Below are 23,223 nucleotides of genomic sequence, written 5' to 3'. Positions count from 1 at the left end.
GCTTACACGAGCCTTCTTCAAAAAGACAGAAGACGGTCGAATTGAGGATTGAGGCTGTGGATGACAAGATAAACGCATGTCTGTCGATCCTGCAAAGCTTGGTCACCCATCAGCCAGGTCTCCTACAGGAGACTGTTCAGCATTTTCGCCAGCTCATCAGTGCTTTCAAAGATCCCAAGGGCTCTGTACTTGAGAACTTGATGACCGACCTTGAATGTTAGCGCGTGCTTAAGGCAAAGTACCGCGACATAATTGAAAAGCTTGTCGAGTTCGTAGATCCAAGTACAGGTCCCGTCTTTCCCATGGAGCTACCCCAACCAGAGGTCGACCAGATCTGGACGGCGATCCACGAATATATCGTGTCAACCATCGGCACCAACAATACCTTACCGAAGATCAGCCCACTGAGTGCTGGATATCTCGCATATTCCGCTGAAAGCATCGCCTACGGTCGTGAAAGGCCTATCATCTAACATCGAGATTTTCAAAAAGAAGTGATGCAAGACGTCGAAGATACCAACTAGTAAAAGGCCAGGGAAGTTTGCAAAAGAAGTCGTCCAATTCAAACAACGCCTCCTGCTGAGTCCAAAGCAAAACCGCATCCATTATGTCCGGCCGGGCACCACATTGGACCCACGCTACATGCATGCCTTCGATCAAATGAATGAGCCGATAACTGATGCACAGGCAGCAGGCAAGAAGGTAAAGCTCTGCACTTTTCCGGCGCTTAAATGCGAGACGGAAAAGCCTATCAAGGATGATGCCAAGATCGAAGAAGTATTAGTTCAGAACAAGCGATTTGCTCCGACTCTGGAGGAGAGCATGGAGTTCAAACTAGAGAGCCGAATTGCGAAGGCTGCTGTGATGATATTGATGGAGGAGGAGCCCAAAAAGCACTAAGAAGGAACGACGGACAGGTTGAGTACTGGACGAGCGCATGACGAATTTAACGGTCTTGTTGTTGTAGGGAAGAGAAGCCAAGAGGGGAAGTCTTGCCGCTCACAGAGTTGATGCGGAGTGACTGAGTCGCACCTCAAATGGCCTTATGCGGGATCCTTTATCTGCCAGTTTGAGACCGTGACTCGCCCTTCGGGTTTTGAGCTGGGGCTCGCTGGCAGTCGTAGTTGAGCCTGCTCGGGCTGGTCGTGAAGGTGGGCTCTCAAACCTGCTTGAGCTTCTGTGACATGGCAGTCTTCATGATTTGTTATGCCTCAAGCGTAAGGACGGAGCATTCCGGAGGCGGACCGTGGAAGTACGCGATCGCACTTACACCCGATGGAGCTTAGAAGAGCGCGCAGACTGTAGCTCTGAACGGACGTCATGATTGAAGCACGAATATTTGTACGAAAGACTTTGACTATCATCAAAGCTTCCAACGACAACAGTACCCGGAGCTATCGCATGATCAAAATCGAATGCTGCGACCGTAGACAAGCCTGAGACCTGAGTATAGAAGTTAATCACTGCAAGCGGAGCCACATTACTCATCATCGATGATGATGTAGTGTGCCTTATAACATGGCGGGCTGAGGTTGTCTATCGGTGTAACCACGTGGCTCAGGTCACATGATGTCCTATTGTACCAGGCACTGCCCGGTGGGCAAGTGCACTTACCTGAGAGCTGAGAGCTTGTGTGCAATAACACGACAACATACAACACGGCAATAGATAGAAATACAATTGTCGATCACAGTCTCCGACCGACACTGCTCACGCAGTTACAATCGGTCTACCATTCGCTAATGCTTTCTTTCGCTGATGCTGCTCGCGCTGCGATAGTGTTACCCTACTACTTAGAGCCTGTCCTATTGCCAGTATACTCCAACTTATTTGACACCAGGCTTAAACGTCGATGAAATGCTCAGACCTTGACCGTACTTTTGGTGGTCAGTGATCAGCGGTCACAACACGTAGTTCTTGCGAGAAGTTCGAGAGTCGCACAGTCAATCAATTACAAGGATGTCTAGTTCCATAATGGGAGATGATTGGCCATTCGTATCAGGTATCGTACTCTCTCAGCGACTCTTCAGGGCATGAGGTTGAGAAAGAGGGTGCAATTCAGTCACGTGCAGTACAGCCCCACCATGAGCCGCGGAAAAGCAGCAACCTCAACGCTTCTAATTTTGCAAATCATCCGACATTTGAATCATCATGGTCCAACTCCGATGGCCGCCCAATGACTCGAAGTTCCATTTGGCTGATGGCCCACAGCGTCACGCCGGGACATTTCGGCTGCCACGACGAGTGATGGGGCAATATTTAGTCATGCTGAGAGCGAAAAAGGCATTGAGAAGCGAGGGGAAGCAGTGTGCCAGCTCAGCACACGGAATGGCAGAGTGTTTGAGGGAAGACATTGAGCAGGCATATGTCGCGAACCATCTACGAAAGCCGTCGCGCATCCACCAAAAAGCAGCCCGGGAGCACTCTCTTGGAGCGCTCGACCCATCAACGCATCTGGAGACTTTCACTCTTTCGTCTCACTAGATGCAACTACCGCAATGGAACGTTAGAAACGGTTCTGCACAGCGGGAATTGCGGGTGTGGCGGCATGGAGAGCCGCGCTGCACATACAACGTACGTAATTCGTACCCGCGTAACACCAGGCACGCTCGGGTGTATGATCTGTCATCAGATTTTGGACAGGGTTTTGAGATTCGGTGATGAGGGAACTAGGAAATAATACGTATAGTGCCGCGGAGATGTATTCTCTGCGGGCGTTGTAGGAACATGGGGTGACGATGGGTGAAGTATACTTCATTCGTGAAGGAAGTTACATGCGTATCCTTATGCCAACATCACCACATCATTGAGCTCTATTATAAGAGCAATGCACTGTCAGTCAAGGAACCTGCCAGGCTTCCGATCATAACACGTCTGCCATCAACAAACCCTATATCACTACTACGAGTCACATAAAAAAATCCAGCTTGCCAAGGGAAAGGGTTTAAGAAGTCAAAGCTACTTACAATGACATCACTCACACCTGGACAAGTCCAAATAATTAAAGCCACCGTCCCAGTACTGGCTCAACATGGCGAAACCATCACCACCAAGTTCTACGCAGACATGCTCGAGGCCCACCCTGAGCTCAGAAACGTCTTCAACACCACACACCAAGCAACCGGACACCAGCCTCGTGCTCTCACCGGTTCCCTCCAGGCATACGCTTCCAACATCGACGACCTCGGCAAGCTTTCACCAGTAGTCGAACTGATCTGTCACAAGCATGCCTCGCTCTACATTCCCCCGGAACACTACTACATTGTCGGCGAGCACCTGCTGAAGACCATGAGAACCGTTCTTGGCGATGCCGCTACCCAAGACATCCTCGGCGCCTGGGAAGCAGCCTACTGGCAACTCGCCAACATCATGATCTCCAAAGAAGACGATATGTACAAAGAGGCCGACGGCTGGACGTCCTGGAAAGACTTCAAGATTGTGCGCAAGGAGAGGGAGGCCAAGGAGATTACGTCGTTCTACCTGCAGCCCGTGGACGCAAATCTCAAACTCCCTGTCTTCAAGCCGGGACAGTTCATATCCGTCAATATCTTTGTGAATGAGCTTGATGGCGGCGTGTGGCAGGCGCGCCAGTACAGTCTGAGTGATGTGCCGGGCAAGGACTACCTCCGTATCAGCGTCAAGCGCGAACTTGGGATCGAGGTTGGCGAGCCGAGACACTTCACTCATCCAGGGTACCTGTCCAATATCATGCATGAGAAGAAGAACGTCGGCGATATTGTCCAGGTCTCGCATCCGTGGGGCGACTTCTACTTCGATGAGGAGAAGGAAGACAGGGACGCGCCTATTGTCTTGATCTCAGCTGGCGTGGGATTGACTTGCTTGAACAGCATTCTCAACACCACCCTTGAGCACTCCACTTCGAGACCGGTGACTTGGATCCACGGTGCGCGGGATAGCAAGACGAGGGCGTTTAAGAAGGAGATTGATGAGCTCGCGGCGAAGAAGAGAAATTTGCACACTGTGTACTTTTCGTCAAGTCCAAAGGAGGGAGAGGTACAGGGCCTGGATTACGATATCAAGGGACGTGTTAATCTGGGTAATGTCGACAAGAAGGTGCTGTTCACAAATAACGAGAAGACGCTGTACTTCACCTGCGGGCCGGCGCAGTTCATGCTGGATGTGGAGGCTAAGCTGAAGATATATGGCGTGCCGGCTGAGAGGATTCACATGGAGCTTTTTGGCACTGGCGGTATCCCCGCGGGTGTAGACCTCTGAAGTGGACAGGCGGTCGGTATTTCCTGATGTGGTGTTGGGCTTCATGTTGTACATCACGATATTTCCTGATGCGTGCACAGCCGGATGTTTAATCTATGTTTGGAGTTCGTAGAAGGGCATCTGAATTACAACATTTGACTTTCTAGATGAAGTCATGTCTCAAATACACGTTTCTGATCGCAGTGATAGGATCAATATACTTTTCACTACTGTGTATCCGATCGACGGAGCACGCCCTCCGTGGTTCGAGCTTGTTATGATCATAGCCATATTTCCAAGGATCAGCTGTGCCTCCCTCGTACAGACCACCGGTAGGTGTTTGCAGCTCAGGGTCTACGCACACGTTAATGTTCTCAGTTGTAGGCAGTGGCCGTCATGACCCTGCGAAGACTGTCACCGGGATCCAGGCTAAGGTTGTGAGCTGTCCTTGCAAGATCGCCCAACCGAAATGACATGTAATCAGCAGGGGCTGGAACATCAACGGCCTGCTAGGATGACCTCGTTTGTCACACGAGAAGGAGGTGTGTAGCGGATGCGCAACCGCACTTCCGAGACATCTTTAGACACACTTTCTGTCCGACTTTTACACCGTGATTCCACCTAGCATATCAACTGCCGTAATTGCCCGGTGAAATTCCTGGTCTCGGGGCGAGTGTGTGACCAGGAAACGTTCTGTGTGTCGGTGTGTTCGTTCATCTGGCTGTCAACGGGGAGTCGCACGCGCTCCCGCAGTTCGGTCCCAAATTCCTTAATGCAGTTTCATGACTAAGAAGGCTTTGAAAAGTAGCATGAAAGCCCACTTTAGGTCGGCGGTATACGCTCGCTCACCACCCCGACGAAAGCATGCTGCCGACGCTCATTTCCACGAGTTATGAATGGTTAGTTAAAGGGGTAATCTTCTGGAAAGGACAGGGGAATTTTGAGGCGCATGGTCGCAATGTCGGCCTGAGCTCCTTCTAGAAATTACGTGGAACGGCGCTCGGGTGAATTGTAAGCCTTACGGTAGGGAAATCAGGCACTCCCCTGCATCACAACGTTGGCTGGGTTGGTTAACAGTGTGAGCTGGGGCCGTCAGCCGCTGGCCACTCATGACTCAGCGTGCATTGAAATCTGAGGCAAAGCGCGCTTCTGGGTGATAAGAAAACGACGCCGTAATTCCCTGGACGCGACAGTCGGGAGCAGGTGCGGCGAGCAGAAAGTGGTGAAACAGCCGTGCATGTTGCAGTGATGGCAGCAATCTAAACGGCGATTGTCTTGTAGCGGTGACGGAAGTGTCAGTAATCATGCTCGACAGCAGACAAACCGTTTCGAAGTGCGACGCCTTTACCGCTACAGCGGCATCCGCCAGGGTTATGGAAAAAGAAATGCACGATGGGTTTGTGCAATCCATAGGCGGCTGGCTGCGCGGGTGTCTGAGTCGATCACCGAAACGTGCAGCGCGAGCCTTGAAGTGGGGGCCCTGGGCCCGGCAGCGCGTGCATTGCACCGAATCCATGGGACCGCACAGACTGTCTAGGTGATCTGGCGGAAGCACGCGTCTGGTGCCGAGAGGACACAAGAGTGCGTGCTCACTGCTCAAAGTCACGATCGAGTGGTCCTCGGCATCATACAGTCCTTGAATTGAACAACTGCCGCTTGACGTCTGCATCGAGTGATTGCATCGTCGATCGATTTGGCCTAAGAGCAGTCAATAGATTGTTTAGAGAGAGCACTTGACATGGGTCCACAATCGACGGCCAATTATCTATGACGAGCAAGCCACAGCAGCCTTCAGTGTGAATGCACCGATGTGTGTCAATGAACCCCCGATGCTTTTGTGCAAGGTGACGTGTAAGGATCCATCAGTGGGCCCACAACATCGCTGGCTGTTGAGTAAGAAACGGTCGCTGCCAGTAGCCAGGTGCTATCAAAGCATGCATTGTGGTAATGGTCGAGATTGACAGTCTATCGCGATAGGTTTGGCTGTCTGGAAGCAAGCAATTGGTGCTGCCACCCAGTGGTCGATGTCTGGCTGCACTCACCAGCAGTTCATGTCCGCGACTCAGTGGAGGGCAGATCAGGGGTTGCTCACCGCAGAATGTATCGCAGAATGGCTGCGCCTCGTAAACAGAACTTAGAATTGGCCAATGGTGTCAAGGCTGCAAAGCAATCATGCCGGGCTCACAGGAGGCTCTGAATTGTCGCTCGCATTGTCGCAGCTGCCCGGGCCGGAGGGCGGCTTGAAAGTGGTCGCCATGGAAGACGGGGTGACCCATGGCGGCAGCGCTGCTGGATGTAACGCGTTGCTCCTTCAGGCAACCTTCCAGAAGTCTAATGGCGCCCAAGCTCATCCATGCTCAAGGATGCGCCGGCTGCAGCACGCTGCGCTGCGCATCGCGAGATGCATCCTGAATGTCCTGCGCAGCCACTGTGAGTTTTGCGCTCACGCCTTCCACATCTGCTCAGGCAATGTCCTGGATGGGTTTCTCAGAATTATGCGGCATCTCGTGACATCTGCCGCCCGGGTTGTGGATCCCAATTCTGCACACGCGGGCGCCACTGACGGCTCAAGGCAGGCCGCACGATGCCATAGCGGCCCCGTCAGGTAGCAGCGGAGAACTACAGAAACGTGACGGTGAAGCTGTGGTCTGTCAACCGCGAGATGAGCACCGGGATAGGGCTGCTCCTGAAACGCCATCATGATGAGGCTTCTGGGAGCGGATCAGTCTGCTCTGTGCTGTATATGAGTGTCGCCTGCGCCTTGATATGAGAGAGATGCTCGCAATACCGCTGAAATTGCACTGAAAGATAGAGTAGCACGAGATCGAATTCTTCGCGAATCTGCACCATTGTCTTCGCCCTATACCACTAAACCGGCTCATTGGCAGTAAGAAGCCGACCTTGAAGGTAAGCTCCGTCGTTACCGTCACCTGCATTCCTGAAGCAGATCATCAGCAAACAGACGTGGCACAGCTGCAGGTGGCCGAACCACAGCTGACGAAAGAATCAGATACCACGCCTTACTTTTCCTGTTTCCGAACGCCGCTGTCCGCTTGGTAGATTATCGAAGACGCACTCAAAGCAGCCGTTCAGCCACAAAGGTCTGCTGGGTCGCACCTGCATCTCGAACAGGTCAACGTCGCGCATAATCTTTGAAGGAGGAGAATTGGCTTAGGCCGGCTCATTCGGGACCACGAAGCAGCGCAATAGGTGAAGCACCTTGCCCAATACGAGATTTGGACTGCGCTGCATCGTCGCTCGGATTGAGCGGCTACGGACAGCTGAGAAAATATTCAGCGGTTGGCTCCTCACCCCCGCCTGTCGTGCGAAGTGTCGTCCGTCTACGACAAATTGTGGCGGAGACATCCGTGGGTGAAGTCTGCCGTTTCAGAAACGTTCAGCAGCCGTATCTGCACCGGTCGTGATATTGCGCAGAGGCCTCTTCGCGCTTTGACTGCCACGCCTGTCGCCTGCGGCCTGCACATCGCTCAGTCGTGCCAGGGCGCCTTCCACGCTAGCGCAGCCCAGTCCGTACTAGCCTACTGTGATCTCTCCGCGCGCGACGAGGAAAGAAGTACTTTCACAACACCACGCCTCACATTCATCGCAACACACTGCTCTGTTCTTTCCCGTTCTCAATACTATTCACCGGTACGTTCACTTCCCTTGTCCAGCCCGTTTGTAGCCCGTGCAGCCTGCGCGGCGCTCCTACAAGCCCTTCACCGCTCGCTCCCCTATTCGAGTCTGGCGGACGTGGCCCAGCGTGCCTGTTGGGCGCGACTTCCTTCACTATTTTCGCTCCTGCCACGACCGTCGCCGCTCCCTTTCAACATCCGGACTGACATCGCCATCTAGTGCCACCTCTGCATTGACCCGCACGCGGTCCGCCCCAGCTCTTCCAGATCCCAAAGAACGGGCCACACTTAATACGGCACTCTTTGAGGCTCATTAAATCCTATCGTCATTGCACAGCGCCCTCTGCGACTCTGAGGCTTACGACCAGCCCGACTCTCCTTCACTGGTGCGCCCTATCCCGTCCTTTGCTCGTTGAGCCCCTTCGCGGACCCTCCACAACGCGAAACTTTATTGTGCTGGTCAGACGATGGAGCTGGACACGATTCTGAATGCGCGATTAACAGCCCATACAGGTACAGGAGACTATTTCGGCATGCAACGAGCAATGCAGCACGACATGCAGCAGCAGCACTTTGCTCCGGCGCCGTACATGAACGGCGGCCACATCAAATCAGAGAACGGCTCTGAGCGTGGTGTGTCGCCCCATCCGTCCGACTCGTCGCGGTACTCGTCACAGCAACCACAGCAGCAGTTGCCTGCATACCCCCAGATGGCCGCACAGCACATGAATGGCATGCGCTATCCCTCGCCGTCACAGATGCAGGCGCCCATGCCTATGCTGAACAACAACAACTACATCCCCCAACCGCCAGAGCACGCGTACGCGCAACCGCAGCAGCAGATGCAGGAGCCGGCTCAGCACAATGGTGGCCGCGCTGCTGGCGAAAATGGGCCGCCGAAGGCCTTCGCGTGTTCGACATGTGGTAAAGGCTTCGCGCGACGCAGTGACCTTGCACGTCATGGTAAGTTTTGGAGCCTTGGCCTCGATCAACGCACGCACTGACTCCCACAGAACGTATTCACAGCGGCATCCGTCCTCACGTGTGCGACTACCCCAACTGCGGCAAGCAGTTCATCCAGCGCTCCGCTCTGACAGTGCACCAACGCGTTCACACCGGTGAGAAGCCTCACATGTGCGAGCGATGTGGAAAGGTGCGTTCAGTTCAACTCAGTCACTACCTTCAGGTATTAACAACGTCTAGCCTTTCAGCGATTCCAGCTCCTTGGCCCGCCATCGCCGCATCCACTCCGGCAAGCGTCCGTACAAGTGCCCCTACGCCGACTGCCAAAAGACTTTCACGCGTCGCACTACCTTGACTCGTCACCAGAACCATCACACTGGTACTGTGGAGGAAGCCGCTGCTGCGACAGCTGCTGCCCTTGCGTCTCGTGCGGCCGCTCCCAGCAGGACTGGCCGCTCAGATGGCGGTGATTATTCGGAAACCGCGTCTCCTTTGAACACGCCCTCTCCCAACGACCGCACCCTTTCTCTCTCTCCCGCTAACGGCATGCCTGCTGGTGTTGTCCCCGCGATGCACCGCCAGGTCTCTGACTACGCATACATGGGTGGTGTCAGTGTCCCTCCTCACATGCGCAGCGAGATGCCCCAGCAGAGCCCTCGTGCTTCCCCAGCGTTGACCTCGCAATCGTACACCTCCAGCGTGAGCAACTCGCGCCCAACAATCACCTCGCACCCCAGCGCATATGGTCCACCGTCCATTCTTGAGCCCCCTGCGTCTGCCAACCACAACCAGTCCGGCACCAATAGCGCCAACGGAAGCCCTCATATGGCCAATATGGGCTGGCAATCACCTTCTCAGCAGGCTCTCCCTTCGCCAGGAGCTGCCGACAACGGCTACGTATACCCTGAGCCGCAATACGGCAACACACAGAACAGCATGTACTATCAGAACCACAACATCCGCCGCCCCAACAGCACCGAGCCGGACCACTACAACCCCAACCAGCAGAGGATGGGCAATGAGATGTGGGCACCTGCTGTGCAATAGTTTGTTTGCTCTTCTCTTGTACCAATAGCCCTCTGAGTCTCGATTCCATTAATTGGTGTTTTGGCAGGACCTATACCCCTGTGTTCTCAAAAAATTTCCTTTCTGTCAGCGGCGTGTATCTCGTTTGATCAGTCCTTCTGCATGGCGGTTTTCATGGGCTGAGAGTGATTTGCCGAGCTGTTTGCAGCGTAAGGGTCTCTTTTGTACTCTCAACTTAGCCGTCAATTGTTGCAGTTTCTTTCCATCTCGGTCGGATCTGGGTGAAGGAGCATGGTCAAATTGCTCTCAACGGGTGGTCCCGTGGTGGGTGGCGGAGTCAGGCGTGCCTCACTAGACTGGCAAGGGCGTCTTTGGCTCCTATCTTGGTTCTTTCCCATGCACACAGGCACACTTTCACTTAGACAGGTACTTAATGAAGGATGTAAATCCGCCCATAGACTAAACTCTCTGCGCAAGTAGTAGCAAAATAATATCTCGCCCGACATTATCTACTGTGTCCATTGGCAGCTTGCACGATCTTGAAGCGATCAACTCAGCCTTGTTGTTCACACTCTTCTCTTCCGCAACGATTTTACGAGGTGTGGCTTTCGATGTGTTCTGAGGCCCTTGTGACGGCTGCAGATAGCGACCCTGTTGAACATGGAACTCAAGTACGACCCCATGTAACTTTCTGGTAAAGCTACTTGCATTAACTATTGACGGTTGTGCAAGATACGCTCTGGAATGACCTCAATCCTACTTGGAGCCCTGAGATGAGGCTGCATTGGGCCGCTTAGGTCGGCTTCTCCTGCGCGCCGAGCTTCCCCAGCCTCACGCATGACGAAGCACCCGCATCTGTCCTTGCACCTGCATCCTTGCCTCGAGCCAGCTTGCCACCCCGCTGCCTCTGCAACAGCGCCTGTGTCACTCATCGTCGCCTACTTTCACTCGCACAGCCACAGCCGCGCCGCCCACTCGCCCCGGCACCTTCATTGGCTCGTCTGCCAAGTCAGAGCCGTGGTCTTGCATCATACCCAACGCTAGAGCTTCCACACTCAACGGACCGATCAACGTTTCTACCAGACTCGTGTAGCCGTCACCCACGAGCATCAATCCTTCCGTCGCACACACTCCGGGCCTCGCACGCTGAAGCCTCCACATCACAGCCAAGATGAGTAAGGTCGTAAGAAGCGTGAAGAACGGTGAGCTGCGACATCCGTATTGCGCCTGCAGCAGGGTCTGACAGCTGCCACAGTCACGAAGGGCTACTCGGCCGTCGAAGTCAAGGTCCGCAATGCCACCAGCAACGACCCGTGGGGTCCGGTGGGCTCAGACATGGCCGAAATCGCCCAGATTACCTTCAACAAGTAGGGCCACCTGGCTGGCTGCGGAAGCTGCGCTAACAGTGCCCCCAGCTCGACAGATTTCTACCAGGTCATGGACATGCTGGACAAGCGACTGAACGATAAGGGAAAGAACTGGCGTCACGTCCTGAAGTCCCTCAAGGTCCTCGACTACTGTCTGCATGAGGGCTCCGAGCTGGTCGTAACATGGGCGCGCAAGAACATCTACATCATCAAGACGCTGCGAGAGTTCCAGTACACCGACGAGGATGGCCGCGACGTTGGCCAGAATGGTATGTGGTGCTCGATCGGGCATGGGCCGAGCTAACAACGACCAGTGCGAATGGCCGCGAAGGAGCTCACCTCGCTGATCATGGACGAAGAACGATTGCGCGCCGAGCGAGCCGATCGGAAATCGTGGAAGTCGCGCGTCACCGGCATTGAAGAATACCCTGGAAACCACGCTGCAGGACACGGCGAGGGGTCTCACAGGCCGCGACGAGAGGGCGGAAACGCGCGGCCGCGCCGCGACGACGAGGACCTTGAATTCAAGCTCGCTCTTGAGGCCAGTAAGAACGAGGCTGAGGAGGAGAAGAAGCGCAGGCAACGGACCGCCGCCCCTGACGACGATGACGACCTCGCCAAGGCGATCAAGCTCAGCAAGGAAGAGGAGGAATTGCGCAGGCGGGAGCTGGAGCAGACTAATGCCGACCTGCTTTTCGGCGACGCGCCCGCGCAGCCCCAGGCGAATGCATACCAGCCGACTGGCAACAACCAGGGATATCAGCAGCAGGGCCAGGTCGATTGGTTTGGCAACCTGATGGACCAGCAACAGCAACAGCAACAGCCCCAGAACACCGGTTTTCTCAACAACGCCTACTCTCAGCCTACTGGCATGCAGCCGCAGCAGACAGGCTTCCAGAATGGCTATGGCGGCTACGGTCAGGGATTCCAGCAGCAGCCCCAGCAGCCTGGCTTCGATCAGTTTGGCCAGCAGCAGCAACAGGCGCAGTATATGCAGCCTCAGCAGACTTCGTTCAACATGAGCAACCCCTACAGCCAGTTTGGCGGTGGAATGGGCCAGCAGCAGCAGCAACAGCAACAGCAACAGCAGCCTCTTCAAGAGCAGAACACCCTACAGCCCGGTACCCACAACCCGTGGGCAAGCAACAACCAGCAGGAGGCTTTGATGCCCCAGCCCACTGGTTCTAATAACCCGTTCGCTCAGGGCTTCAACCGACCCCAGACTGCGACACAAGCAGCGCGCGTCCCCTCGCTCAACACTCTGCAGGAGCAGAAGACTCAGACGCAGTTCAACAATACATCGTTCAACCCTCCGGTTTCATTCTCGACGCCCCAGCCGCAGCAACAGCAGCAACCCCAGAAAGAGATGGATCCTCACACCGCGAGGCTCAACACCCTTCTCGCAACAGGAGAAGGTCAAGATACATTTGGAAATGTTGGCAACCTTCGTCTACCGGCCCAGCACACAGCACCCGGCACCTTCGTCAATTCGGCCGGTGCAGGCTTGAACCGCATCAACGCAAACGCAACCGGCAACAACCCCTTCCTCAACTCTCAGTTCACTGGGATGCCTCAGCAGAATCGCATGATGCCAGCGCAGACAGGACCGGCAGGAAACTTTGGCGGCAATCCTTACGGCGGCCAGAGCGCGAATCCATTTGGCGCCCCACAGCAGCAGCAGCCGAGGTCTCAGGGAGGCAACAACTTAATAGACCTGTAAAGGCTGCGCGGAGGATGGCTCATGTGGACTGGGTTTTCTTGTTTGATATTTGAATTGGAGCGTCGCCCTATATCTGATTTCGTTTCGTTTGGGGCTGCCGCAAGGCGGTGGGGATAGCTAAAAGCTTCTCATGGTTCATGATAGGACGGGCGGTTTCGCAGAGGCTATGTGATTCCCGTTGCAATGGTCTGACTCCTGCATCATCGGCATAGGTGGTGCTTTGATAGGCTCGTGGTCTTGGGCGGTAGCAAATTAGACTAAAACTTGCAATCTTGTGCAAAACACTGGCTCATCATCATACTTGTCACTGCCACTGCTGACAGTATAGAGCTTTGACAATCCTTCCGGAGTGCTCCCAAGGTTTGCAGCGCACCGTCAAGGCTTGGCACGCACGTGATGTGGGCCTGGACCGCAACCGCACCCGCACGCAAAAGTGGAGCCTCCCCGCTGCGAACCTCCATCAACCCCGCAAACCCTGCCTGGTCCCGTTCGCAACCTCAACGAGTCACGCAGGCTTCACGGTCGCATTGTTTATACGATAGAATTTTGGAACGCATTCACATCTGACACGTCTGGCACGCCTTGAGAGCCCCTGGACGCGACCTGGACGTCATCGATATTGTTGTCCTCGACCAAGTTCGCAACGCGCCGACGCCGCACAGGTCCGTCCGTCGGTACATTGTATGCATAACGGACCGACATAGTTATCTCCATTTTGAATATGGCTCGACCGACCGCAGGGAAGGCGTTGGGCAAGCGCACACGTCGTAGCACAGCTGAGCAGCAAGACCACGTAGGGCCAGCGCGCGCATCCAAGAGACTGAGGGAGAAGAGGGAAACCAGCGCAGGGCGAAATGGCCCAACATATGCAGGACCCTCGACCACCACTCGCAACGGCCCCACGACAACGGAGCCGAATTCCCTGACCGAGTCGCAAACCTCGCTGCCACGTGACGACACGCCCCTCGCACGCCGGGACATCTTCGCCTTCATGCAGCTCCCTGCCGAACTGCGTATCCACATCTACCATATGGCCCTGCACCGCACCTCGTCCCTCTTCCTGCACGCTGCGCGCGTCTCCCAGGACGAAGACCCACCGCCCGACGACACCTGCCCGCTCATGCCAGCACCCACATGCGCCGCCCAGGTCCCAGCTCGGCGACCGCGCGCCCCCAGTCCCCCGCTTGAAACGCTTTCCCCGCTCGAAATGCCATACCCGCCCGATCCCGTTGTACCCACTATCCTGCGTCTAAATCAGCAGATCTACAAAGAAGCACGGAGCGTGCTGTATAGCAACAACACCTTCACCCTCTCCCTCTCCAGCGGAATCCACACGCTCTCCACGCTCCACCAGCGCTCGCGCAGCCTCATCAAGCACGTCATCCTCACCATACCGTCGCACCACGACATCCTCGACGGGTTCGCAGACCTCGTGCGCCTGGGGCTGCGGTACTGTTGGGGCCTCAAGACGTTCAAGATCATTCTGCAGGCAAGTCTGCCGGACGACGGGAGGATGTCGCACGCGACGAGTGTGTATGCGAATGCGTTTCATATCCTCAGGTGGCTGCCCAGGGGCTGCAAGGTCGTGCTGGAGGGCAATGTGAGTGAGGTTGTCAGGGATGTGGTGAGGGAGGAGGGCAGGCTGCAGATTGAGCTCGATGAGGCCGGGTATGCGAAGAGGCAGCATCAGATGCCTGAGCGGCATTGAGCATGTTGTCGTGTTGATAAGTTTTGATGTTTGAATAGAGTGTGAGAAACTGTGCGTGTGAATACCGTGCGAAAGAGATAGTTATTGGATATCGTACCATGTCTCTGTTAGATGAGCGCCTGGACGCACGAGCAACCCACTCCTCGCATGTGCAGATGTACACCACAGATGCAGACCCGTTGGAAGGCCCTTCCTCGGCCGCACCTGCCCACTGTGCCACGCGTGGTCCGGCGTATTGGACGCAACCTTGTCGAGCTACACATTCATGTCACGTGCGCATGATGGGGATGAAGAGCGCATGGTATGGTATGGTATGGCATGGTATGGTAGGGGTGTGGTTTAGATTTTCTATTACGGAGGAGACGTAGCTATGCTTTGGTTTCTGGGGTTCACTAGAGGACAGGGTACATAAGGAGAGTACTTGGATGTTTTGCTACGGGAACTGCGGTGAGAAGAGTGCATACAAACGTCTACACGCTTTCGCCAATTTGGGTGGTAGGATCTGGCAGAAAAAGGACAGGGATGTGACACCATTGACTTCTTGAAACATTCCGGCCGATATCTAGGCTTAAGAACAGACGCCCAATGCTGACACGAAAGCAGAATACCTCATGGATGTGATCGAGTGGCCCATTAAGAGGGTAAGCTGACCCCCACAGGTCCGCTTGTGGAATTTCGAATATAAGCCCACTAAGAATGCACAGGGCCAGGGTGTACTCGAAGCTGAGCACACTTTCGCAAGGCTTTCAGAATTCATTTTCGGTCCTCATGAGGACTGGGTCCGAGAAGAGCGAATCTTCGTATCCGAAACAAGCATGAAAGATTTCGGGGGGAAGGACGATCCCATGGTTAAGGGCATGTCTAGAGACAGGGATGTTAATCCCTTGCTGACACTTGCAAGGCTTTGCGCTTGACTTTGGGAGAGGTACAATTCAAACTCCCTTATCTCAAAGAAGATATCCAAACGCACAACCGAAAGCGCCACAGAAGAATGAGTACAGTCATTCTTCTGGTCTAGATCAAGATTATTGGCCATAATATGCAATTTACGGCTCGCTCGCCGCCCATACCCAGAGGTCAGCTCACTCGTGAAACACGCCAGCACTTCATTGTCGCCGCTACGCTCCCTGTTGGCGCGGCTTAGATTATGAAGCAGTTGGCAGACGCCTTGGGAAGTGAGAGGGCAACTCGGAGAGAGACGAGGTATGTGCAGCAGAAGTCTTGCGGTTACGTACAACCATGCCTTCATTATGTGAGCTAATCGGCAGCTCTAGCCGCGCCTTGTAGTTCAGCCAAGCGTTACTTGCGAAGATTGCTTTAACTGGACACTTCGATCAGACACGGTCTTATAAAATTTATGTCGAAGTGGCACAAACAGTCTGGGTCGAGCGAACTGTCTCTGTCTGTATGGGAACCAAGGACGTAACGATGACGGTCGCAGTACTTGCAGGCGGCGGCAAGACTGTCGTGGTTGCCACGATAGTGACGATAGTGGTTGCGCCTTCTCCACCCGTGGGAACAATTATGATACCCTGTGTGAAAGTCGAAGTAACTGTTGTTCGCAGAATAGGCGGGTACGTGTAGTCCGGACCAGCACCGCCAATCGCACGTTTCTCCTGCATCTGGCCTGCCGAGCGCTTTACCGCTGCATAAGATGCCGCACGAAGATTGCCTTTGGGCGCTGACCGCTTCGCCGGGGTATTGTTACAGGTGCCAAACGTGGGCTGACATGCACCTGTGCAGTAGATGTCGGTGCTGCCGCAGTATCCGTATTCAGAGCAGCAAGTGCCGAAGGTACTGCCCGAGCATGTTTGACCTGTGGTACCGCCACAAGCTCCATCGAGAGATACTCTCAGGGTAGATGTGGGCAATGGAGCGGTGCCAATAGGCGTAGGATTCGAGCAGATACCAAATGCGTTCTGGCAGCCCGCGCCACAGTGAGATTCACTTGAGCCACACCACCCATATGCTAAATTTGCGTTAGCGGCAAAGCTACGTGAGCGAGCAAAACTCAGTGCTTACGAGAGCAACAGTCCCCTAGACCGCTTTCAGGGCATACATAGTCATTATCGCCACCACAAGTGCCGTCAAGTGAGACCTTTTCCGTGGACGTAGGTGTAGGAGGCGAGCTGCTCGATACGGAAGAAGATGTAGTGCACTCGCCAAAGCCAGATTGACAACCCTCTGTATTCAGACAGTAGACCTCACTGCTTCCGCAGTACCCATATAAAGAGCAGCAGGAGCCGAAGGTAGAACCGAAACAAGTCTGACCAGATGCCGAGCCACACTCGCCGTTGTTGGACACAGGTATGGTGTCAGTGGGAGAGCTAACGGGGGAAGAATAACGAGAGGAAGCACTCGAGGTGCTCGATGTTTCGGCTGTGGCAGCGCAAAATCTGATGATATTTGTCAAAGTTATGGTAGCGGTCGCAGGGCTGGCGACTATCTGCGTGACGGTCTGGTCAGCACGTAATGGACCAGTGATGGTCACAGTAGAGGTGCTGGCAGAGCTAAAAATTGTCAAAACTGTTGCCTATAGTATTTGCGAGGTCACTCACGTTATGATGGGGGTGGTCGTAATCGGAGCAGTGGCGGTTGAAAACACCGTCGTAGTCATACGATCAGTACTAAAAGTGGGCAAAGCAACGATAAATGTGCGAGATGAGATAGTCGGAGAGTCGGCTACGTTCGGTTGATCGAACCTCAATGTGTACGTGCCAGGCGCAAACTGGTTGTCCGTGATGCTGGGACACTCGAACCCAGAGTACGTGGTGGAGCCACTCGCGCTGGGTGTTATCGAAGAGGGTGCTAGGATCGAACAAGTCGTCGTACGCCCTACAGTGACAATGACGGGCGTGATGGCGTACGTAGAGGTCCGCTGTTGTGTAACATAGCGCGTGGGGAAGGAGCAGGCTGCACCATTGTCTACACATTGTGAGCTCTCATCGACCTCACGCGAACTCGTTGATTCTCACTGGACGTGAAGCTTCCAACAATGCCCAGATAGTTGCTGTTCGCCACGTCGAAAGCGAAGGTGGGTAAAGCAGCCACGCCAGACAGCGACGTAACAAGATCGGGAGATCCGAATCGACAAGCCATTGCGACGGTCAAAGAAGTGATGAAGCAAGACCCAGAGAGTACCGTGCTTGCTAATGTCCTTGTGCACAACGTCTCCAGCCTTTATATAATGAACAATATTTCCCGCAGCTTTGTTCGCTATGAGTTCGACATCCCACGCTGCTCATCGTATATTGCGGCGCATGCAATATTTATTAATTGCTTTATATGAGCTCCAGGCTGGGTCCTCAGACTGGACATGAATACCATTCCGATCAGTGCCAGGCCCTTTGCAAAGCTATTCCTCTAGCGAGAGCTGCGTTTGTGCTACCCCAAATATAGAGGCGCGTATATTGCGCGCTACGTAAATAGTGTAGTCCTCCTTCTCGCGCAAGCCACATCTGATGGAGATCCACGACAGCGGCTTACCTTTGCTCAATCGGGGTGGGCGTTCGAGCTTCTTTAAGAAGGTAGCAATCTAGAAGGGAGATTTGCCGAATACCCTTGTGATGGGTACAAACCAGACTGTGCAACGCCTACAAGCCGACAACCTCCACCGGTTGCAATGTCTCCCCTGCTGGTTCAGTCTCTACTTTGGACCTCCACTTTTTTGAGAAGAGACGCACGCGACTGAGTGTGTACGTGTACCTATGCATTCGCTTCAAGCTGGCGTTTCAATTGACAAGATTGCTTGGCGAGAGGGGAAGTTGTTGGCAAGCGTCCCTGCAGAAAGAATTGAAGGCGTACCTGCAGCGGCCCACGGGTATTCTGGCCTTTAGTCGGAAACCAGAAGGGAGATGGTCAGGGGTTCGCACTTTGGCGAGTCCGTTCACGCCCGCATGCTCCTGCGGCGGAGTCTTTCTTTGATCTCTGCTGTTCAATGCTTACGCCAGACTGTCAAGATATCCGATTTCCAATAGTAGATCAGCAGGTTCGCTTGACTGTTGACTAAACGTCCCTCGAGATGATGTTATCGCGCTATAAGCTCTGCTGGGCGATCGAACAGCCCGCGCCGCACTCTAAATCGTGCTGAACAATTGCTTGCTTGATTTGAAATGTGTGTGAGAAATGCTACATCTCAGATGCCGCGGTGTTGCAACACACATCAGATCAGCGCCATCGCGATTCAACATAGCTCGTACGAAGCGGCGGTCCATCTTCGCACGGCGCGTTGCTGTCATGCCGTTGTAACGTCACGGACACAGCTCTGCTGATTCACACCATGGTTGCTGCGGACGAGCATTTGGAATGGATGAGATGACTGTAAGCAGTCGAAACTCGGTGACGAAAGAGCGGAGTGAGATCCTCCTCGTAGCGTGACTCAGTCATCATGACGCTACCGGTAGCCCCGCCGAAGCGTTACATGCGGCGGGAATCCACCTGACACAACGCCACACCGGCAAGCCGCTTGACATCCCGTACCTCGTGTTCCGCCATGCATCAATTCTTGCAGTTGCCACGCTGTGAGCGGCGTGCCCGTTGGCGGGAGGTGAGAGAGCCTTGCTGCGAGGGCCGCCGCTCACTGCTTAGCTCACCTCCATGCTCCTCGTCCCAATTGACAACGGATCACGCTCGGACTTTAGGAAACCAACGATGCACAACACACATTCAGCAACTGAGAAAGGTCTTGAAATAATGGTAAATTTCTTATACATCTCAGACTTGTTTGCTATGGGTCCATGTTCGGTTTGGGCCAAACGCTTCCAAATGTCTCCAGACGTCGCAAAGTACTGCAACATCTAAGCAAATACTGACCATGGCACCTCGTGCGTCGTGCGTACTGCTGCATCACAATTGAGCTGCAGCTGTTAGGTGGAAGGAACGTTGCGTAGTTCGCTTACTTCCGCCATTCTTGTCAAGTCAAATTGCTATTCTTGTCGTCATTAATCAGCGGCACTTTCACGAGTCTGCATACTCTTTGCGGCTAGCGCTAGGGTTTTCGGCTTGAGGCTGGAGTCTGTCGCCTTAGTATACAACCTTGAAGGCCCGCAGGCTGCTGCCATGTACAGATCACGAAAGGGGTTGTGCTTCTTTCACCCGCCTAGACGAATCACTGCGCAGCCTTCCTACATAAAATGAACGTCTCTAGTAGACTTCACCCAGGAACACCTATAGTGCCAAGAGCGCAGTCAACAGGAGCTGAACCAACACTAATGCAGCCACGGAAAGTCAACAGCGAGGTGCGCAAGCAGCAGAACAGGATAGCGTCACGTAATTACCGTATGTCCACCGCGAGACGAAACCCAGACCAATCACGAGTAGTACTGACGTAGTCTTGCAATAGGAGAGAAGCGCAAACGCAAGCTCCAACAGCTCCAACAACTCCTCGAAGATGATGATCCAAGCGAACTACAGACGCGTACAAGGTCGAAAAGTCCTTATGAAGACCGCTCATGCTCCGAATCGGTTGGATATGAGCGCTCTATAGCAAGTTCCTCTCCTCACATTGCCACTGTGTTAGGCAATTTAGAATCACCGCACCTCGATCATACAGCGACTGCCAACCAGACGTGGAGCGAGACGCCTTTCATACCATCTATCGAGCAGCCATTACGCCCTGTAACGTGTCTGCAATCACTATCCTACAATATGGGTACACCCACTGCCACAAGCTATCCGGTTTGGAGCACAATACCATCAGTTGCCAGCACGGGGTACGTCACAACAGACCCCGCGCATCAATCAATGTACTCGTCACGAGCGTCCATTTGGCCATCTTTTGAATGCTTTTATTCTGGCTCAGTGCATCAACAGACGAACATACCTAGTACGGTCTCATATGCGACTTTATGGCAACACAATACAAGCGAGGACGTCCCAGCTGGTATTGCTATAGATCCACATGGGTGGAGATACTATACATACGGCCCCTCATGAAACTCCTGTATGGTGTGCGAAAAAAGTAGTAGACTCAATAGCTCCCAGAAGTATACGCTCCTACTACTGAATCACCACGGCCGTGTGTATGTATCATCGGCTCTGTCACGTATATCTCACCCCCAGCCCAGCCGCAAACATGCGCTGAAGCGCTACTGAATGCGGTATCATGCATTCCAAACGCCACCGAACGATGTTTAAATGCAACGAAACATTGGGGTACCTCTACCATCTCCCTAGCCCAAGAAAATCATAACAACTCGATGTCCATCGACTTTTTCGACAACAAACCCTCCAGCTTCGACCCATTCCGCGACCTAAGGTTCAATCGACTATTTGTCATCTTCCTCGTAAGCCCAGTCCCAGAACTAGTGCTCCTCTCAGTCTCCTGCCGCACCTCATGCCTCGCCTTGCGCTGCTGAATGTGTTGCAGTGTCTTCTTCAGCGCAGCATATAAGTGCTGATTGTCGCTCATATCGAGATCGACCCAGAACGAGTAAATAGATAGCCGGTTACGGTTGACGTCCTTGAACTTCTTAAGAATGTACTGACGTGCTGAGCCGTCCGGGTCAGTCGGGTTGGGTACGTAGTCCGGGAAGAGCGTTTTGAGGGGAGAGTAGCGCAGTTTGTCGCGGAAGCGGGTGAAGTTGTTGAGTAGAAGGATGATGGCAGAATCGGCGAAGTTTTGTGATGTGGCCCAGGATTCGAAGCTGGCGAAGTCTTCCAGGAGCTGTGATTTTGTCGTTTGGCCGTAGAAGGGACGGTCGTATAGGGACACATCGACTGTGTAGACAAGCGATGTTGCGCTGTCGAATTGGTGAAACCAGCGCTTGCGAAATTGGTCGGGGATGTAGCCATTGATGTTGAACATATGTACATCCAGTTCGTCCCAGTTGAAGCGCAGCTCCTTGATGCCGCCTATTGACTGATTGAGACGAATGATATCTGCTTCGGTGGGTACGTAGTCTCCCAAAGCTATCCTTTGAACCTCCTGGGCGAAGTAGGGTGCGTACTGTGGAAAGTCGATTTCGAAGTTCTTAAGGTACATCGAGGAAAACTCGTCGCTCACCCACAGGTTGCGTACGGCTGCCGCGGCCTCGATTGTAATGCGGTGCATGTCGACTGTATCCACCTCGTCCAGCAGAATCGCGAAATCATGACTTAGTGCCGTAGGTAAATTGATACCAGTGTCTTTCAGCAAATCGATAATGGAATGGATGAGTAGCCGCAGCGTCGAGCGCACAGCATCTCGGAACTTCATGCGGTCTTCTGGTGAGTAGTAACCTTCGGCATACAGGACTTTGATCTGATGCATGACGAGATCCTTGCCGCTATGGTCCTGGCCCATCAGCATCAGCTTTGTCTCTCGTCGAAGCATCATGCTGTCTTCTTGCAACGCACGATCGATGGCTTCGGACCGAATGGTAGCTGCGGCATTATCGTAGTCCTTTTCGGTTGGCTCATCGAGACTGTCTTTCCGTTTGAACTTCCGGTAGTAGGATAGTCTGAGGCCTTGGATTCCTCTGGAGACACCTGTGAGGACGGTCATACATCCACCATTCCATCTGGATGATCGCGCTAGTACTTTCATGGAAAGGTCATCCTCCTTCCTAATCTGTCGACTTTTGTGCAACAGGATCTTGCGCTGCGCAGTGGTATGACTGAGATGGTCAGATGGTCCGCTTCGTAGTGCACGAAACAACTTACCATTTGCATGCTGCTAGCAGTATGCGCACGGATTCTGATTGACGCTCAGCAACATCCCTGAGCCGCTCCATCGACCGACCGCCAACGGCGTACTTCAGCTTGACTGCGCAATCCACTGCGTCCGGGTCCGGCTGTCGAAGGCTTGCGATCAACTGGTCTACATGTCGCACGAGCAATGCGCATGATGCCATCAAGAGATCCAGGTCTAAGAGAAGCTGTGAATGTAGATCGTTGATCGCATAGTTGAGCCAATCGTGCACGTTGTCCAGAGTTGCCCGGAGCGATGTGAGCTGTGCTATGAGGTTGATAGCTGTTTTATTGCAACCTGTCCAGCGGTCATGTAGCTGCCTCAGCGCGTTGATCCCTTGTCGCAATCTGTCTATGTTCGTCCCTACTGTACTGATGAGCTCGTACACTCTTTTCTCGCTCGGCGGTATAACCGCCATTGCGCAACTGGGTGTCGCAATGTGTGTGAGTTGTGTCAACTCGTGATAACTTGCTTGAGGTCAGAGTGGGGTGGAGAAAGCCCGGTGACAACTCTCGCAACCTGCAGGCCTCAGCGCCGGGTAGACTTGTTTTAGGTTGGCGGCGCTTGTCTGGCGATAGTCCGGAGTTATCATCGCCACAACAGGTGTGGATCAATAGCTCGAGCAATTAAGCACCGAGAAAGGTGGTTGGCCGAGAATAAGCAAGTCCGCTGGCGCAAGTGATGTGCGACCATCGTATTTGAGACGAATGATGAAGCTGCAAGGCGTTCTGAAGGGGAACATTATCCTGAAAAGGCGGTTCTCGAATTGGTTGGTGGTCGGGAAATGACTCGAGCGGTGAACAGCTCAGGATTCAGGAAACCCGCTCAGCCCTGAGGGGTTTGCCGGCGGCAGCCCGCAGGCTCACGTGTACTAGCGCGAACCTTAATTCGTGTTTCACATTGTTGACCGCGGCTGGCTG

The 23,223-nt window shown here is 53.8% G+C and overlaps 8 protein-coding genes across 8 annotated transcripts; 6 read left to right on the top strand and 2 right to left on the bottom strand.

Annotated features, from left to right (window-relative positions):
* Window positions 1-2,967: 2,967 nt before the first annotated feature.
* On the top strand, window positions 2,968-4,236 carry M421DRAFT_76094 (flavohemo protein; the record flags this gene model as incomplete). The annotated part of the gene is made up of 1 exon (XM_033597192.1): window positions 2,968-4,236. The coding sequence occupies one exon, from the start codon at window positions 2,968-2,970 to the stop codon at window positions 4,234-4,236; it is 1,269 nt and encodes a 422-aa protein (XP_033443388.1).
* Window positions 4,237-6,568: 2,332 nt separating this feature from the next.
* On the top strand, window positions 6,569-8,070 carry M421DRAFT_96311 (uncharacterized protein; the record flags this gene model as incomplete). The annotated part of the gene is made up of 4 exons (XM_033598384.1): window positions 6,569-6,645; window positions 6,792-6,861; window positions 7,033-7,122; window positions 7,513-8,070. The coding sequence occupies 4 exons, from the start codon at window positions 6,569-6,571 to the stop codon at window positions 8,068-8,070; spliced, it is 795 nt and encodes a 264-aa protein (XP_033443387.1).
* A 337-nt stretch (window positions 8,071-8,407) lies between these two features.
* M421DRAFT_9917 (uncharacterized protein) lies at window positions 8,408-9,860 on the top strand (the record flags this gene model as incomplete). The annotated part of the gene is made up of 3 exons (XM_033598715.1): window positions 8,408-8,813; window positions 8,864-9,003; window positions 9,054-9,860. The coding sequence occupies 3 exons, from the start codon at window positions 8,408-8,410 to the stop codon at window positions 9,858-9,860; spliced, it is 1,353 nt and encodes a 450-aa protein (XP_033443386.1).
* Window positions 9,861-10,762: 902 nt separating this feature from the next.
* M421DRAFT_426108 (ENTH-domain-containing protein) lies at window positions 10,763-13,213 on the top strand. Its single transcript, XM_033594292.1, has 4 exons — window positions 10,763-11,041; window positions 11,095-11,206; window positions 11,255-11,475; window positions 11,521-13,213. The coding sequence occupies exons 1-4, from the start codon at window positions 11,011-11,013 to the stop codon at window positions 12,924-12,926; spliced, it is 1,770 nt and encodes a 589-aa protein (XP_033443385.1). The 5' UTR covers window positions 10,763-11,010; the 3' UTR covers window positions 12,927-13,213.
* Window positions 13,214-13,647: 434 nt separating this feature from the next.
* Window positions 13,648-14,634, top strand: M421DRAFT_76081 (uncharacterized protein; the record flags this gene model as incomplete). Its single annotated transcript, XM_033597190.1, has 1 exon — window positions 13,648-14,634. The coding sequence occupies one exon, from the start codon at window positions 13,648-13,650 to the stop codon at window positions 14,632-14,634; it is 987 nt and encodes a 328-aa protein (XP_033443384.1).
* Window positions 14,635-15,989: 1,355 nt separating this feature from the next.
* M421DRAFT_9914 (carbohydrate-binding module family 18 protein) lies at window positions 15,990-17,733 on the bottom strand (the record flags this gene model as incomplete). Its single annotated transcript, XM_033598711.1, has 4 exons — window positions 15,990-16,603; window positions 16,657-17,144; window positions 17,193-17,559; window positions 17,610-17,733. The coding sequence occupies 4 exons, from the start codon at window positions 17,731-17,733 to the stop codon at window positions 15,990-15,992; spliced, it is 1,593 nt and encodes a 530-aa protein (XP_033443383.1).
* A 1,947-nt stretch (window positions 17,734-19,680) lies between these two features.
* M421DRAFT_331535 (uncharacterized protein) lies at window positions 19,681-20,693 on the top strand. Its single transcript, XM_033589381.1, has 2 exons — window positions 19,681-19,911; window positions 19,976-20,693. Exons 1-2 carry the CDS (start codon window positions 19,767-19,769, stop codon window positions 20,566-20,568), a joined length of 738 nt encoding a protein of 245 aa, XP_033443382.1. The 5' UTR covers window positions 19,681-19,766; the 3' UTR covers window positions 20,569-20,693.
* Window positions 20,457-23,092, bottom strand: M421DRAFT_426105 (G-alpha-domain-containing protein). Its single transcript, XM_033594291.1, has 2 exons — window positions 22,276-23,092; window positions 20,457-22,229 (listed from the first exon to the last, which is right to left on the bottom strand). The coding sequence occupies exons 1-2, from the start codon at window positions 22,719-22,721 to the stop codon at window positions 20,819-20,821; spliced, it is 1,857 nt and encodes a 618-aa protein (XP_033443381.1). The 5' UTR covers window positions 22,722-23,092; the 3' UTR covers window positions 20,457-20,818.
* Between the last annotated feature and the right edge of the window lie 131 nt (window positions 23,093-23,223).

Source organism: Didymella exigua, assembly GCF_010094145.1.
Source record: "Didymella exigua CBS 183.55 unplaced genomic scaffold M421scaffold_54, whole genome shotgun sequence".
Lineage (NCBI taxonomy): Eukaryota > Fungi > Ascomycota > Dothideomycetes > Pleosporales > Didymellaceae > Didymella > Didymella exigua.
The sequence above is the reverse complement of the archived record's forward strand: the minus strand, read 5'-3'. Positions and strand labels throughout refer to the sequence as shown.